This window comes from Notolabrus celidotus, chromosome 6 (assembly GCF_009762535.1).
Source record: "Notolabrus celidotus isolate fNotCel1 chromosome 6, fNotCel1.pri, whole genome shotgun sequence".
Taxonomy (NCBI): Eukaryota; Metazoa; Chordata; class Actinopteri; order Labriformes; family Labridae; genus Notolabrus; species Notolabrus celidotus.
Genome location: NC_048277.1, coordinates 16,572,192 through 16,587,586, shown reverse-complemented (window position 1 = coordinate 16,587,586; position 15,395 = coordinate 16,572,192). Strand labels below are relative to the sequence as shown.

Genomic DNA, 15,395 nt, shown 5'->3' with positions numbered 1-15,395 from the left:
CTCACCCTGCTGTCTTTAACAGCCAGATTTATCACTCAATGTGATTATTTGACGTCTCTTAAGCCAAATGTCAATCGTGTGGTCTGACACCTACCCCCTCTGAGTGGTTTAAGTAATTAAAAATGACAACAGAGAAGGTATCAGTGTTGTTGTTTATGGTTTTGTTTGTTTTTGAAGATCATAAAGAGGCATCAGTGTTGGTTTCACTCTCAGCTGGTGAAAAACTCCTCATACTGCCTTTAAATTGGCCATAATCCTTTCCCGACATATCCTGATGTATTACCTACTCATATTAAAACCAAAGACGATACGAAATAAATCAAAATCCGTTCGTTTAATCATTAAAGTCTGATATTGTCAGTAGAAGCAGTACGACTGGCCGCGTGGCCTAATGGATAAGGCGTCTGACTTCGGATCAGAAGATTGCAGGTTCGAGTCCTGCCGCGGTCGCTTTTTCGGTAAAATTTCAGTGTTACAGAAATAAAAATCCTGTACATCTTTTACATCTTGAGAAGTTTATTTTCCAGTAATTTTTGATAGGATATTGTTGAATGAAGGAATTATCTTATTTTATTTTCTATCGTCTTTAAACTGTTTTGCTTTATAAACACAATCCCGGCTTTCGATGACGTTTAGTCACTGAAGAGACAGGGTCGGTGTCGGTCTTATTTCACTGCAACACCTGCCTTATTCAAGCCCTGTTATGCTGCTTAGCTAACCCCAAATTGTACGCTATTTTGCCTTGCTTTGCACATCGCTGTAGGATTTCCCCTTTTTTAAATCTGAATCTTGACATATTGTTTCAGTCTGTGGTCTATAATGTCCGTGAATGGCTGATCTTGATTTTGTTGTTGCTTCTTTTCAGGCGATGGCGGATGACACAGAAGATGTTGAGTTGGACTTTGCTGCTGACGAGCAGGAGGGGGCGCGCACTAGCTCTGACATAAGGTGGGCTCAGGCTCTGAAGGAAATGTGCTCTAGCATTTAAACTCGCAGAGACTTAGAGAGCTTAATTCATTTAAAATCAATAAGGATGTCGACAGAATTTAAGGTTTTTATTTATAAATAACAATTGCACATCCTTTTCATCCTTACTCTTATGTTTTAAAATTTTAAGATTATCAGTGACACAGTTTTCTATGATAGTTATAACTCAAGTTTTACATTGGAATCTGATTATTTATCATTTCTTACCCTTTATTTTATTTCAGACATCCTCTTGCCTCCTTTTTCCACCTGTTCTTCAGGGTGGTTGCTATTCTCATCTATTTGTGTTGTGACTGGATCAGTGACAATTTTTCATCATGTTTTGTCCTGATCATCACTCTGCTCTCTTTTGACTTCTGGTCTGTCAAGGTGAGAGGTCACATGAGCCAGCTTCAAATTCCTCTTACTTTCCTAATTTCCAGCCCTTTCTTGCCCTTATGTGCAATTCAGTATACTACAAGTGTTTTTATGTGTTACAACTTACTGCCCTGTGTTTTAGAATGTGACTGGCAGGCTGCTGGTGGGGCTGCGCTGGTGGAATCAGATTGACGAGGACGGAAAGAGCCTCTGGGTGTTTGAGGCCAAAAAAGTAAGATTTTGTCATTAATATGGACGACTTTCAGTGTGGGAGAGCATTTTGGAGGCATTAATCATTGCGGCATTACTATTTTTTGCGTGTGTGTGTATGCAGACCTCAAAGGGCAAAAGCACTGGGACAGAGACAGAGGCAAGAATATTCTGGCTGGGTCTCATCATCTGTCCTTTCATATGGACGTTCTTCTTCTTCACCTCTCTCTTTTCAATGAAGATAAAATGGCTGGTGAGACTTTTTTGGCTTTGTGCATGATTTTCATACACATAGTTTGAGGTTCAGAACACAATGTCCTTCTTGAATCCTTACGTCTTATCTCCTCCCAGTCACTTGTGGTGGCTAGTTTTTCCCTCCAAGTGGCTAATCTCTATGGTTACCTACGCTGCAGAGCATTGGAAGAGGACGGCCAGCTTCAAGACACTCGCTCCTTCACGGGACAGCAGCTCCTGCAGCGTGTGAGTAACTGACCGCAGCACTTGGCATCATTTAGTCCTGATAATATGCCGTTGTGCAATCAGATTCCACATTTACTAAGTAATACTTTATCCTCTTGCAGCCGGACATCATCTTTGGAATACGTTGAAGATGGACTTGAGAGGCTTTGTGACCCCCATGCAGGCCTTGCCCTGCCAACTACTCACTTAACATGCTGTCCTGGACCTGTCTGTCAGTGTTTCAATAAAAATAAGGGCATTGTACAACTTTCCCATCTCAGTGAATTTTTGTTGTTTACAAACATGACATATTCACAAATGTATTTATCACGAAAGATCAAATATGCATGTAGGTTTGCAAGAAGTCACTAACACGCCATACCTTACTGTGATCCATATGCTTACTGTGATCCATATGCTCTTTATCCCACTCTCTATGGCAAACACATTTTTAAACAGAGCACATTTTTGTACTTAGAGAACAGGGCTACAACAAAGGGGATTTCTAAACTAATTTTCGTAGAAATTAATAATGTTGATTTGACTGAAACTTAATCGAGGACCACTGTTGAAGGTCCTTATAGTTTTGCAAACAGATTCACAGTGCTTCTGTACCTGACGTATGGACAACATACAGAAGGGCACACTGAACATAAAATAGAAATAATGCTACTTTTGAAATTTTGAAATGCACAATTATTCAGGGCAAAAAATATGTAAACTTAATTTTAACTAACTCAATCCTTTACAGCTCCTTTAACTCAGATCTCTCCTTTCAGCAGAATTGGGGTCATATATATTGATTTCTGTGGGCTGCAGTTTCACTTAGGCTATATTTTCTTACTTCATTGTGATTGTAAAATTGGTCTTGGATAGGATGAGCCATAATTATTTTTGTACCTAATTTAGGAAAATATCAATATTTGGCTATTTTCAAAATGTTGTGTAGCCTTTCTATCAACTGAAATGCAGTTGTACTTGAAAGTACTCTGCAGCCAACAACGTTAATTCTGATTTCCATCACATATAGCCTACCACATTAGAACATCTCCTCCAGGCCTTACAGATTTGGAGGGAACTGTTCATACTCACTTGCTCCCTGAGCTCTCGAGCCATCTGTCCTGAACTCCTCAAAGATGTTTTATTTAACAAGAGTCGTCACTACACTTGCTTCCAGCCTACACGCATGTGAAAGCCTGTGAAACAGCATGACATATCATATCACATTTCCTGTGTCAGATCTTTAAGCAGCCTGGTGTGATGTGTCTAAGATATTCTAACTTACAGTAGAATAACAAAATATCAGCCTATAGTCCAGTTTGACTTCCATTGTTTATCAGTATACTGATATATCACCTATAGGCTCAGGCCACAGTACCTAGGTATAGCAAATATTTGTTTTTTAAACATGTTATATGAGATAATAACTGCTTGAGTTAACACCTAAAACATAAAGAAGCAGTTTATCAACATCAGGGCAAGTCCTTTGCCTTATGTGTTGGGGGCTGGATCCTAGCTTCTCCAACGGAATGGGCCTATGACTGAACGTGTGTTAGAGAAATTACTTTACAATTAAAGAATCATACACTTTTTGGGATATGAAGAAAAATGTTTAGCAGTAAAGTTCTGTGCTTGGAGGTATCTGAAAAAATGTGATTTTGGAATATTGTGTTCTTTGCATAGAAATTCAAAAGACATACATGATTTTTCATCGAACAAATCTTGAAAGAAGACTAGTCCATGTTGGTGCCAGCCAGCAAAGGTTAAGTCCAGTTGTGAAGGTTTGAAGATGTGATTAAAAGACAATGGAGAAAAACTATTTATCTGGTGAAAGTTAAAATGTCTGCTGAACTGTGTCCAGATTTTAATGGAGTTTGATACCACAGGATTGGAGAAAATCTTGGTTTTACTGCATGCTGACAATGGAGCTGTTAATAGAGAAATTGGGGAGATCAGTTGAATCATAAACGTTTTAAAGTAATTTCTAAAATCATAAACTGGAAATACTAAAATTTGACATTTCCTTTTAAGAAACAAAATTTGAAATCGCCAACTTAAGAATAAGTAATACTAGACAAAGTAGGCCTACTGACGAAGACAGTGTGGCCTGAAGCCCACTATCTGCTAAAAGACCCCTGAGATAACCTTTTCTCAGCTTCTGGTCCCCAAGAAAACTTTCAATTTTGGTTTTAAAGCAAACATAACTATGTTATGTTTTTTTTTTTTTTCAAATTGAAAGTAACCATACTCTGGAATAAAAAATCCTGATAACGCCAACTTCAGAAATGTGTTCGGAGTGAGATGTCTGTATAAATTGGAATAGTCTTTGTTGTCAGCGGACCCTCTGATTGGCCAGCTCGCCTCCTTGGTTCTGGGATGACGTCAGTGCGGGAGCGAGTAGAGGAAGCGCGCAGCCTGGAGGAAAGGCAGAAGCTGGAGGACTGAGGATGAAACAGGACTCACCTGACAGCAGCAGCGCTGACTCTCTTCTCGGGCCGGGTGTTAACGCTGAAAAAATCCATTTGGAAGCTGATTACAAGCTGAAGTTGTGGACTTTTTACTCCAGAGTCTGCTTCGCCCCTGAAACAGGTAAGAAACGCTGGTGTAAATAGACGTCAATGACAAGGACAGCATTAGATTTTACCTGGTCTGATTCTGTTTTCGTGCCATGTCCATGTGTGTTAGGCAGAGCATTGAGGGAAACACAAAATGCTCTTTTGGTTTATCATTTAGCCTATTTTTTACAGGTCGTTACACACTATTTAACCTGCAGAATCGCGCTTGTGTTCCTGTAAAAATAAATAAGGGGAAACAGCAATAGGTCTTCAAAATCACTGTTTGAAGTGCCATAATATAACACAACGCTTCTCGGCCTAATAACAATTAATAGACTGGTTTCATTAATATCTTGTAAGATTAATCCTCGTGATGTGAAGTACTCTAGTTTTAGAGGAAGTAGGCCAACTCAAATTAAAAGTGGGGATTCAGTGCTCCCCCCTAGAGAGGACCAAAGAGCCAAGAGCCAAATGAAAGAATCTTAAAAACCAGTTCAACCAAATTAAGAAGATGTTTCTAAAAGTCAGCTGTTGCTCATCCATGAACCTGCTGCAGGAAAAAGAGCCATTTTTTTTATTGCTAACCTACATCAGGTCCATGGTCCTGCTTTCAGGCCACAAATAAACTGCCACACTGATGTTTCACCATGACACAAAGTCGGCTTTTATAAAAACTGCTTCCTAGCTTTGAGTTCTCATGCAGGTATATGATTTTGAAACATTATTTCAGTCCTTGTTAACCACTACCACTCCATCTTTGGAGTGTTAAGCTGGGTGTAGTAAAGTTCATCTGTCTTAAAATACAAGTTACACAAATAAAAGAAAATGATTGTGTTAAATTACAAAGGTCTGTATACACATTAACCGTGTTAGTGCATTATTTTGCATGCAGATACACGGTTCAGGGTGCAGATTGATATTATTGAATCCAAGTTCACGTAAAATGTGACATAGTTGTCTATTTCATATACCTAAGTTCCTTTGCAACTGAAATTTTTTTTGTTTTAATGTATGCTCTTAAAGACTGCGATGTGTTCTATTCCTGATGAAAGCACAGGCATATTAATTGAACAGGCCCCCACACATGGAGCTTATGTACACATTTGCTAACAACATTCATTTCCCCATAAACCTACAATATTGTAGCCTATTTTAAACGGAGGGTAAACACGATAGGATATCAAAATAAAGGTAATTTAAAGTTTAATATGTCAAAATCTTGAGTAGGCCTTACACCTGACACTGCATCAAGGCAGAAGTATAGGCCTATGAGGGTTGTAATTTGCAGTTTCTTTCACACACATATCCTGGTCCAAATGTGGAAATGGAACGACTCTGATGTAACTATAATGAACTCAGCTGTTTGTATTTTTTTTTATATTATTACAGGCCTACTAATACGTCCTTACCTCCTTCTTTAGATCACGCCGACATCATGTCAGGCTACAGCACAACACGCAGAGAGAGGGGTCTGTTTTTGTCTTTGGTTATCTAGCTGTATGAGTGTTAAACCCCCGTCATAAAGCTAGATAACCGAATGTAAAAATGACTTCCGTAACGAGGCGTTCATTCACACGAGACTCCTCACGCGCTGCAGGCGGGTTTTTGGACGTGCTCCTCACACAGGTAAGAACAAATTATTTCTTCGTGCAGGTGTGATTTTTAAATAAGTAAGCAAACAAATAATCTCAGATGGTTTGTACAAGACGTACAAACATATATTTAGTCATTCGCTTCAAGCTTTTACATGTCTTGTTTTTTTAATTTAAAAAAATGAGCCCTTCATTGAATATATTTCACTCAGAAAAGGCCAGGAAAACAAAATCCCAGATACACTATATAGGCTTTTGTATTTATTAATGTAGCCTATACTTATTTTTGCCTCAATCTTTTTTTTTCTCCTACAGAACGGCCTAGAAATATTTGGCTGTTTTTTTTAAATCTTCCTTTATTTTTTATCTTACATGGGCTTTGTTTTCAAATTCAGCCACCATTAGCTGTGAGGTCTGCATTTAAAAATGTAACCTGTTTCAGGGTTTATAGTGTATGCTAGGAACCTGAGCTCTAGGCATGTAACTTATGGAGAATTTTGTTTCTGACGTGTGAAAATAATGCAGAAATAGGCAGGGAGCAATGTTGGGTTAAAACAGCAAACATTTTGACCTTTGATTGTAGACAGCACAGGTGAGCAATACCAATGGCTGTGTTGTGTTTTTTCATGTATCCTTGTAAACTATGGAAAAGTGACAGTGAGCCAGCATGCACATCAGTAATATCAGGAACATGACACTGAACACCTGGATGAAACTCCGCCATCTTTAATTGTCTTTATTTCACCCTGCTCTTTTCTTTTTTGTTGGATTTTCATCGCATGTGTTTATTTAATTTATTCAGATGGAAGGAAGAAGCATAGCTTATTTTTTCTTTTTCACTCTACATCATAATTTTCTTAACTTTTGAATCATTATTTCTGCCTTTTTAAAAGTGCAACACATTCTTGAATTCACCTGTGAGACTTTGTAATAGAAGAAGGAGAAGGAAAGTCAAATGTCTTTAAGTCTTCTAATGAAGTAGTTGAGTGTTGTGTTCCCCCTACGCACAGGGTTAAAAAAAAACACTTGTTTTCTGCATTTGATCCTGTAGTGACTGTTTGGGACACATTGTGCGTTCCTCAAAGAGGAGGCCAGGCCATCCTGTAAGACAGGAGCTGAACTTTTCATCTGAATCAGGTTTATATGCTTAGCCTGAAGAGCGCCACCGAAGCCTAAAAAGCACAAAGTGAGATGAGTTTTCATTCACCCTCTTAACTACCTTTTGCTGTCAAACCAGGCTAATTGCTTCGTTTCACAGGGAGATATTTGATAACCCTAACCCTGTGAAAGGCCGTGGTACGAGTCTATACCCGAGCTTTGCTTGTTCTAAGTGGCATCTCAATATGGCGTGCCTCCTTGATGAATGGGACAAAAAGAAAATGAAGGGTTTATCTATGAGATGGTCGAAGGGCTTCTTTATTTCAACATCTTTACATTTAGAAAGACTGAGTCCTTTTTCACCTTTAATGCAGCAGAAAAAACACTGACGCACACAAAAAAACACAGCTTTTTTGTTTTAATGAGCAAATTTCACAGGGAAAGCAGAAGTTTTGACAGTGAGAATTTCAGTGAACTCAAAAAGCAAAACTTTCTGCACATTTTGCATTCTGCCAGTTTAAAGAAAAGATGTTGATCGAGAATGTTCAAATGAAGAGATTTTGTTCAGCCAAACCAATGACCAAAGTGTGTTCTTTTCTGTTTCCTCGCTTTCGTCTTCTCTCGTTACAGGCTTCCAATTAACGTCACTGAATAATCAGGGATTCCTGAAAAGACGTTATGACCATCATTTAAAGAAAACATTGAGGGAAAGTGGGATGGAAGCGTTTGGTCCAGATTCCTTCTCTCCTCCCCTCCCCCCACTCATCCCCCCCTTGTTACCCAAGAGCCTCTAATGCCATCTGTACTGCCAACGGGGGGAGCCCTGCCCGTGCCAGGAGGCGGACAAAGACTCCGCCAGATCCTCCGAGTATGGGCGCGCTCACAGGAGCCATCTTGGGAGAGATGTAACTTCGACACCTAAAATGGCTGGGGCTGGCATAGTAGGTGAGCTGCATCATGGTTTTTCCTGTTGGGTACCAGTTGTATTGGCTGTCATGGGTAAGAGGTGGGGGAGTGTGTGTGTGTGTGTGTGTGTGTGTGTGTGTGTGTGTGTGTGTGTGTGTGTGTGTGTGTGTGTGTGTGTGTGTGATTGCAAGTGGGTATGATGATGGGGGATGGGGGCAGGAGAAAGGATGAGAGAATGAAGAAGAGTTTCCCATTTCCTCATCTTCCACTCACGCATGGCCTCTCCCTTCTCTCTTCTACCTCCTGCTCCTGCTAATTAGCAGTTAAGGGTTGATGCGAGGGGGGCGGGTGGTGGAGGGTAAGGAAGGAAGGTTGTGGTTGGCGGTGGTAAGGAGGGGAGGTTGGGGGAAGCTGGATTGCAAACAAATTAATGAGCTGGCACCGGTTGAAGGAAACCTGCCACCATCTCTAGTCATGGTGCCGCTTCACTCCCTGATGACCACCAGGCCGAGGTGAACGTCCTGTTTCCACCCAACAGAACACTAACTTTGATTCATGCAAAACTCCTTTTGTTATGAAATATGCATTATGATATTAAGTATAGTGTCTTTGTCTTCTTACTGAACTGAACATGTCAGAATTGTGCTGAGGAGAGAAGACGATGGTATGGGATGATTTCCTATTTGGGGATTCACGTAGCTGCTTTGAACAGTTCAGTTATAACAGACTGAGATGTTATTTCGTGAAGTATTTTTTTCATTACAGAATTACTGCAGAAGTTATCATATCAATACTGGAAAAAAAAGGATGTATATTTAAATATGCCCAATACATGTTCAAAAGGCACTTCAGAGCCGGGTGACATGTTTGATTTGACATCTTCTTAAGCATTTGGTGTAAAGTGTGGGAAACATGCTACAAAAAGTTTGAAAACATTTACAAATACACACATAGACTGAGAATGTGGGACACCATTAGTGTAAAATTATCACTTTTTACCATCTCAAAAAGGGTCAGGCAATTTTTAAAGCTTCAGATCTGTGCTACTTTAATCCCTACAGCCTCTGTTCACACACACTCTCTCACACAGCACATTTAAGTAGATCCTGAGAACCTCCTGATCACGATGTCGCGCCTCTATGTACCCCTCTCTACCCTCTGGCAGGGACCTAAAGCAGAAAAGTGCCACAAGTGAGTGTGTGTGTGTGTGTGTGTGTGTGTGTGTGTGTGTGTTCAGGACCGACATGTGCAGCTGCACTGCTCGTGTGTTAATGAACAGTGCCGTGCATTTTCACATTATCATTCAGCCCCCCCTCCTCATAGCTGTTTACCCCCTCCGCCCCTGCTCCCCTCGGTAAAGGCCTGCGTTCCCACCATTGTGGGAGCGGGTGTTGCAGCGGTCCCGGGCTGGGGGGCAGGGTGGGAAAGAGCCTCCAGACTAGACATGAGCAGATGCCTGAGACATTAGACTGTCGTGCAGATCACCGGGTCGGGCGAGCCGCTGTTTTAATGTGTGTGCAAGTGTATGCGTGTTTGATATGTGTGTGATGGGGGGTAGTAGTCTGGGCCATGACGTGCCACCTGACTGTTCATTAGTCTATTCAGCCTGCTCTGCATGTCTGAGAGGCATGAGGGGCTGTGTTTCTCAGCTAAAAGAGAGGGATTTCACTGCCGTTAGACATGCAAACATACATGATATGCATACTGGTGCATACACTCAGGCCTACACCCTGACACAAGAGATTGAAGGGTATAATAAGAGGGGAAGAGCATTGATATTTTCACTCACATTTTCACATTTTTATCATTCACAAAATGCTTAGCTAACCCACTGGATGTGATTCTTTTTTTAATGCAAACGTCATCTACACATCTGTATCACACATCATGACAACCTCACAGGACTGTTAGCATGTCACCAAGGATGACTCAGCTGTGGCGATGGGTGTGCCTAACAAGCAGAATGATGTAACCTGCAGTAATGATTATTAATGAGCCTCATACTGTACATGTGCCCCCACATGATATGTAACGCGTGTGCAGCCCACATATCAAAAGATTATTCCCTCTCAATATTCGTATGAAGGACTCAGAGCTGTCGCTGTAATTGCATTTGCACTGCTCATCTGTGATATACAGTGCATTGCTTGGGGCAGATTTGACAGAAGAGAAAAGAAAAGTGAAGGTGAGGAATTAATCTCGGAGATACTGTAGCTTGCCCCATGCTATGCCTTCGATTGCAAGTGTCCACGGTACATTATACAAAAACAGAGGAGAAGAGGGACAGAGTGACGAAACTGATGTGTTTTGAAAATGTAAAGCAAACCTTTGCATACAAGGAAAGGGTTAAAGACAAATGTATGTAAAGGAGGCAGCAGAGGAGGCAGGTGTGGCACATGGGCAGCCATGTTTGAGCCACCAATGAGCTACCTCTGCGTTTGCCGATAAAGTTAGCTTGTGTTAGCTTGTGCTAGCTTGTGCAGTGCTATGCTAAAGCAATTTGCAGCTACAAGGAACAGGGCATCGAGGACTGGTGTGTGCATGCTTATGTGTGTGTGTGTGCATGAGAGAGTGTGTGTGTGTGTATGTGTTTGAAGCTGTAGGTCATAACTGCAGTAGTAGCCAGGCAGTGTGGTCAGAGAGATTTTGAAGTTTTGGAGCATTACGCACACATGCACTAAAGCACAAAGCGTTTAATGAGTTTATTAAATCTCTGACTCTGATTCTGACGAACTGCAACACATAACTTTAGTTGATACAAAACATATCATCAAGGTGAGATGATCTTGATCCATTAATTTGTGATGTCCTACAAAGACTTAAGACAACCAGCTTTAGAGTCTGGTCTTAATCTTTGAAACAGAGACAGTTTACAATCAAGATTGTCTTAAAACAGAGTGTCTGACTGGCGAGGTCAGCAGCTTTGACACCGTGTCAGGAGGATTTAGGATGTGAACATCCCTGATTCTTCCTCACACACTATAGAGATACCCTGACTTTAATATTCATCCTTCAGTTCCTTCTTGTACTTCACTAAAAATGGACAGACAAATGAAATCCCCCTCAAGAAAACGGCAGGATATAGATGATTACCTTCCCTTTCTTTTGTCTCTCTTCTTCTCCCTCTGTTATTCATTATTAACTATGCACTGCCTTTTTTACATGGGGTTTTCAGAGCTGGGAAATTATATGTGTGACATGATGAAGTGACAGTAGCCGGTCTCACTTCCAATTCAGTGCTGGTGAAGCAGCGTAGCCATAGTAGCAATGAAATGTTAATACCACATAGCTCCTGGGTTACCTCTTTGGATTCTCCTCACTATGTGTGGACACCATGAATGTTTAACGGCTCCTCTGTGATATATAAAGCCCGCCTCACGAGCAGCCCAGAGTCTTGGACGAGGTCCAATGTGGGTCAACCGTGGCTCATCTGGGTTTTTTTAATGCAAGACTAATCTAGCACAAAGCCTGACATTAAGTATCTTAGGGGAAGATGGAGAGAAGTTTCCACATCCAAGGCTTTGCAGATTACGTCTGTTGACCGTGGCGTCCCTGCGTGGGGGTCCTGTATGCTCCAATGAAAGTAGAGGAGAATTAGGTGACTGAGCTGTTAATACAGCAGCCCTTTGTAATCACATGAAGAGAAGATGAGGTGCGAGGGTGAGGAGACTTAGGGGGAATCCTTGGTGTGACCTCATTTTTGAGATGTTTTTGTGTAAAAACATCTAAATATGATCAATATGAGGCTAGTGAGAGAAAAAGAGGAAATGGTCCTTACACAAGCCAAAATTTCAGAGAAACTAAAACTCCTAAAAGTCTGAATTCATTGCAGTGAACTGAACAAAGTTGTCTCATGTTCACAAGCAATGCTTTCTTACATACATACATTTTTACCTATTGGATGGAATGCTGGGCACTAATTTGATGCAGTCAGATGAAGCTCAGCTATCAGCTACCTTCAGATTCATTGGTAAAAATGTATTGGTGAAAAAATGCTTCTTAGATTTTTTTGTTTAATTCAGGAAGGACTCAATGGGACCACGTGTATTTTGTGAAACATAAGAGAACAGCAGATACCTAAAGAAACTGTGAGTTACAGCTAATATATTCTCTTTTATATCATTATTGCCACACAGAACAATGGAATCGTACATTGCAACCTTTTCTCTTGTGCAGGCCTGTCTTGCATCAGATGGTTGTTCGACTCCATCACTCAGAACTCAAGTCAAGTTCAAGTTCGTGGGTGCAACCCCGCCGTCTGTGGAGTGAAGAGTCTGTGGCCACCCTGGTGTTCAACAGGAGGGGGGTTGGGGTGTATGGTTGGTGTATGGGGGGGTACATAGCCTTTGACCTCTGCTAGGGTTGCTATGGGAAAGAGGCCCAGTCGGCTCAGTAATGTACGACTGAAAAGGCCGAACTGTCAGAGCTGTCCAGCAGACGTCAACCCCCCGCCACACAGACACACACACGCACTATCTCTAACCCATTCGCACACACACTCACAGATGGCACGGGCCAGCTTGGGAATGTTAGCTGCTTTCAGTTCATCAGACACAGTTATAATTCATCTTTTCTCTACTTGTCTCCCTCAGTGTTGGACCTCTTCTTTCTCATGTCGCAAATTTATCAAAGCTATGTGTGTGAGTGAGTGTGTGTCTAGACCTACTGGCTTAATCAAACATCAAAATCAGACTTTAAGTGCCATTACTTTGGTTGAAACATCACTCTTCATCTTGTTTCCTTCCTGCAGTAATATTCTGCCCCAGTAAAGGCTTCCAAGCTAGTATTTAACTTCAGTGTTTTAACCAAGAGTCAGCAGTCATTAAAAACATTTTACTGAAATGCACAGTCATTATGCCATTTTATAAAGAGCAACAGAACACATGGTGGACTTTTGTCTTCACTCTCAGTTAAGTCATGCACATTTCTCTTTAACAGAAAAATTGGTTTGCATATATTTTCCAGAAATTTTGGTTCACAAGCTTCTACAGCATAAGTCTTGTTTAAAGGTAAATATCTAACTCAGCTTTTTGCATAACATCAGAACACCCTGTTTTCTTTTGGACACATGAAGACATAAAGTAATCTGTTGCAGCAGCAAAGCATTTATCCATATATTTCTGTCTTCTCATTTGAAATAGTCAGTGCTCAATATTGGAGTGGCTGCATGTCAGTGAGGGCATGCAAATCCACCGATTGTAATGCGTGCATGTTTCCTTGCCCCCTCTGTAACTGTGTGCAAGTGTGTCCTCATTTAAGGCTACATTCATTCAGGGGAGGGGTCTGAGGAAGAAAAGAGCGTGTATTTGCATACGCTGCATGCCGTCTGCAGAGAGGGAGCAGTCAAAAAAAGATGTCAGAGGTGCACAAAGAGAACGAGGACAAATCCTTCATTGTGGGCTCGGTGGGAGAAAAGGGCTCGTCTGAATTGGGGAGTGGGCGAAAATTGACAGAGAAAGAGTTGGGGCTGGTTCCCCGCGGGGATAAAAGCCTTGAGATCCCTCCGTTCATACAGCCTGAAAATGGGAGAGGAGAACAACATGCAGAGCACAGGGGCCTATTTTTTACACGGCATGAAAAGGAAGTTTGTTTTTCTGAAACATCGCCTGCAATTTGTGATTCGCAAAACTAAATATCACACACAAAACAAACTCAGTATTGCATAAACATAGTCAACAGAGAGCGAGGCTTGCAGAATTATTTTTAACAATACACTTGTTCTAAAAATCTCTCTGAGCATACCTTTGAATGAATTATTTCACATTCACCCTTTTTATGTGTTGCTTTACCCTGTGGTCCTTGTTCCATTTTATGGTTACATGTTTTATTGCATATGTTTTATTAACTGCACAACCCTTTGCAAGATCTGAAAAATCCTTATAAAACTTCAATGTGTTTTTTATGTACTGACTCTTGACAAAAAAGTGACTTACCTTTGTGCCACATTGTCATAACTGTATTCAAAGTATATACAGTGAAAAATCTTTCATATCTTTGCTCCAAAAATGTGAAATAGCCTATTACTGTCCTTGCAGAGTGAAAGAACGAATGTGATGCTAATGGTTCCCTCCATCATTTCTCCTCAGGATTGGACAGGACCTGCAGCCCCCCATATGTAGGAACCCACAGACATGAGGAGACCAAGGACCAAACTCACCAAAGTGATCACCATTCAGAGCTTTGACTCTCTCTAAATAGTCAACACAGCAACATGTGTTAAAGGACTTAAAAAGGACATTGCAATGTAAGCCTGTGATGTAAATTCTAAGATGTTGTCCATGAAAATGTTACTTTGATAATATTGTATTATACCATTATAAACTGGTTTATAATATGCTGGAATGTATGCATGCATTACATACACAAAACTGATATTTTTTTAAATAAAATAAAAGCGGTTTTAAATATATACTTCTTGCACATGCCTTTAATTCATTGTTTTATGTATAGTTATTTCTGTGAAATTCAATAATTAATTAAATATTGCTCATAAAATGTATTGTTCAGTGCTGTCAGCTGCTCATATGACAGATTAAGAAATAAACAAAAAAGGATTGAAAAATACAACCAACTCAGTCATGTTTTTTATAAGGGTGTTTTATTTTTGGAAAGGAGATTGGAAAGAGTTTTTTCTTTTCAGACTGGATAAATACATTCTTGCTTAAAAAAAAAAAAAAAAAAGGTAAAATTAAATTAAAAAAAACAATGAAAGGACTTCTGTTTTATTCTTGCTTTTTTTGGAAAAAAAAATGTATTTAATTTCCAAGGGGAAAAAATGTAAAACTTGTCAAAATGGACTCTTTTCTTTTTTAATTCACATGGTAATGTGTGTTTGTGTTTGACTGTGTGACGATGGTGTGAGAAAGGGTTTTGGGTGACCCCACATTAAGTTTTAATTGGAAGGAGCAGACACAGAAACGTGTGTTGAATCAGTTTGGAGAAGAAAAAAGTTAGCCACAAAACGCAGCTGCAAAACAAAATGACCTTGCCTGCCATCCAAGAATATAGGCTTATCAGCATTTTTAGTCCCCTTCATATTTTTCTTCTAAGGTAAATGTAAACGGATCATTTTTGTAAATAATTTCACACAGAATATGTCACAAAAACTAATTGCATATAGGCTACTAAAAAATAATAAGACAATATTTTATTTAAAAAATTGTATAAAAAGAAAGGGTGTTTCTTTAACTTTGTATAAATGTATGCCCAACACGCAGTTCTCAGTTTTGTC

General features: G+C 40.2%; 1 protein-coding gene, 1 long non-coding RNA gene and 1 other non-coding gene across 6 annotated transcripts; all 3 read left to right on the top strand.

Annotated features, from left to right (window-relative positions):
* Positions 1–377: 377 nt before the first annotated feature.
* On the top strand, positions 378–450 carry trnar-ucg. Its single transcript has one exon. It is a non-coding gene; the product is annotated as a tRNA-Arg (tRNA).
* Positions 441–2,285, top strand: LOC117814524 (Golgi apparatus membrane protein TVP23 homolog A-like). Of its 4 annotated transcripts, none has more exons than XM_034685916.1 (7): positions 441–458; positions 866–948; positions 1,212–1,356; positions 1,487–1,576; positions 1,679–1,807; positions 1,906–2,034; positions 2,136–2,285. In XM_034685916.1, the coding sequence occupies exons 2-7, from the start codon at positions 869–871 to the stop codon at positions 2,160–2,162; spliced, it is 600 nt and encodes a 199-aa protein (XP_034541807.1). In that variant the 5' UTR covers positions 441–458; positions 866–868; the 3' UTR covers positions 2,163–2,285. The 4 variants fall into 4 exon arrangements, with proteins under 4 accessions (XP_034541807.1, XP_034541808.1, XP_034541805.1 ...); XM_034685917.1 differs by lacking the exon at positions 441–458 and adding an exon at positions 613–727 and having other exon boundaries at positions 1,968–2,034; XM_034685914.1 differs by lacking the exon at positions 441–458 and adding an exon at positions 613–727.
* Positions 2,286–4,454: 2,169 nt separating this feature from the next.
* On the top strand, positions 4,455–14,529 carry LOC117814745. Its single transcript, XR_004631618.1, has 4 exons — positions 4,455–4,602; positions 5,990–6,194; positions 7,889–8,203; positions 14,251–14,529. It is a non-coding gene; the product is annotated as an uncharacterized LOC117814745 (long non-coding RNA).
* The last annotated feature ends 866 nt before the right edge of the window (positions 14,530–15,395 follow it).

Coding starts and splice junctions, on each gene's coding strand:
- LOC117814524 (XM_034685916.1), top strand. CDS start 869: ATGGCGGATGACACAGAAGATGTTGAGTTGGACTTTGCTGCTGACGAG. Junction 1,808..1,905: donor CAATGAAGATAAAATGGCTG/GTGAGACTTTTT, acceptor ATCTCCTCCCAG/TCACTTGTGGTGGCTAGTTT. Junction 2,035..2,135: donor GACAGCAGCTCCTGCAGCGT/GTGAGTAACTGA, acceptor ATCCTCTTGCAG/CCGGACATCATCTTTGGAAT.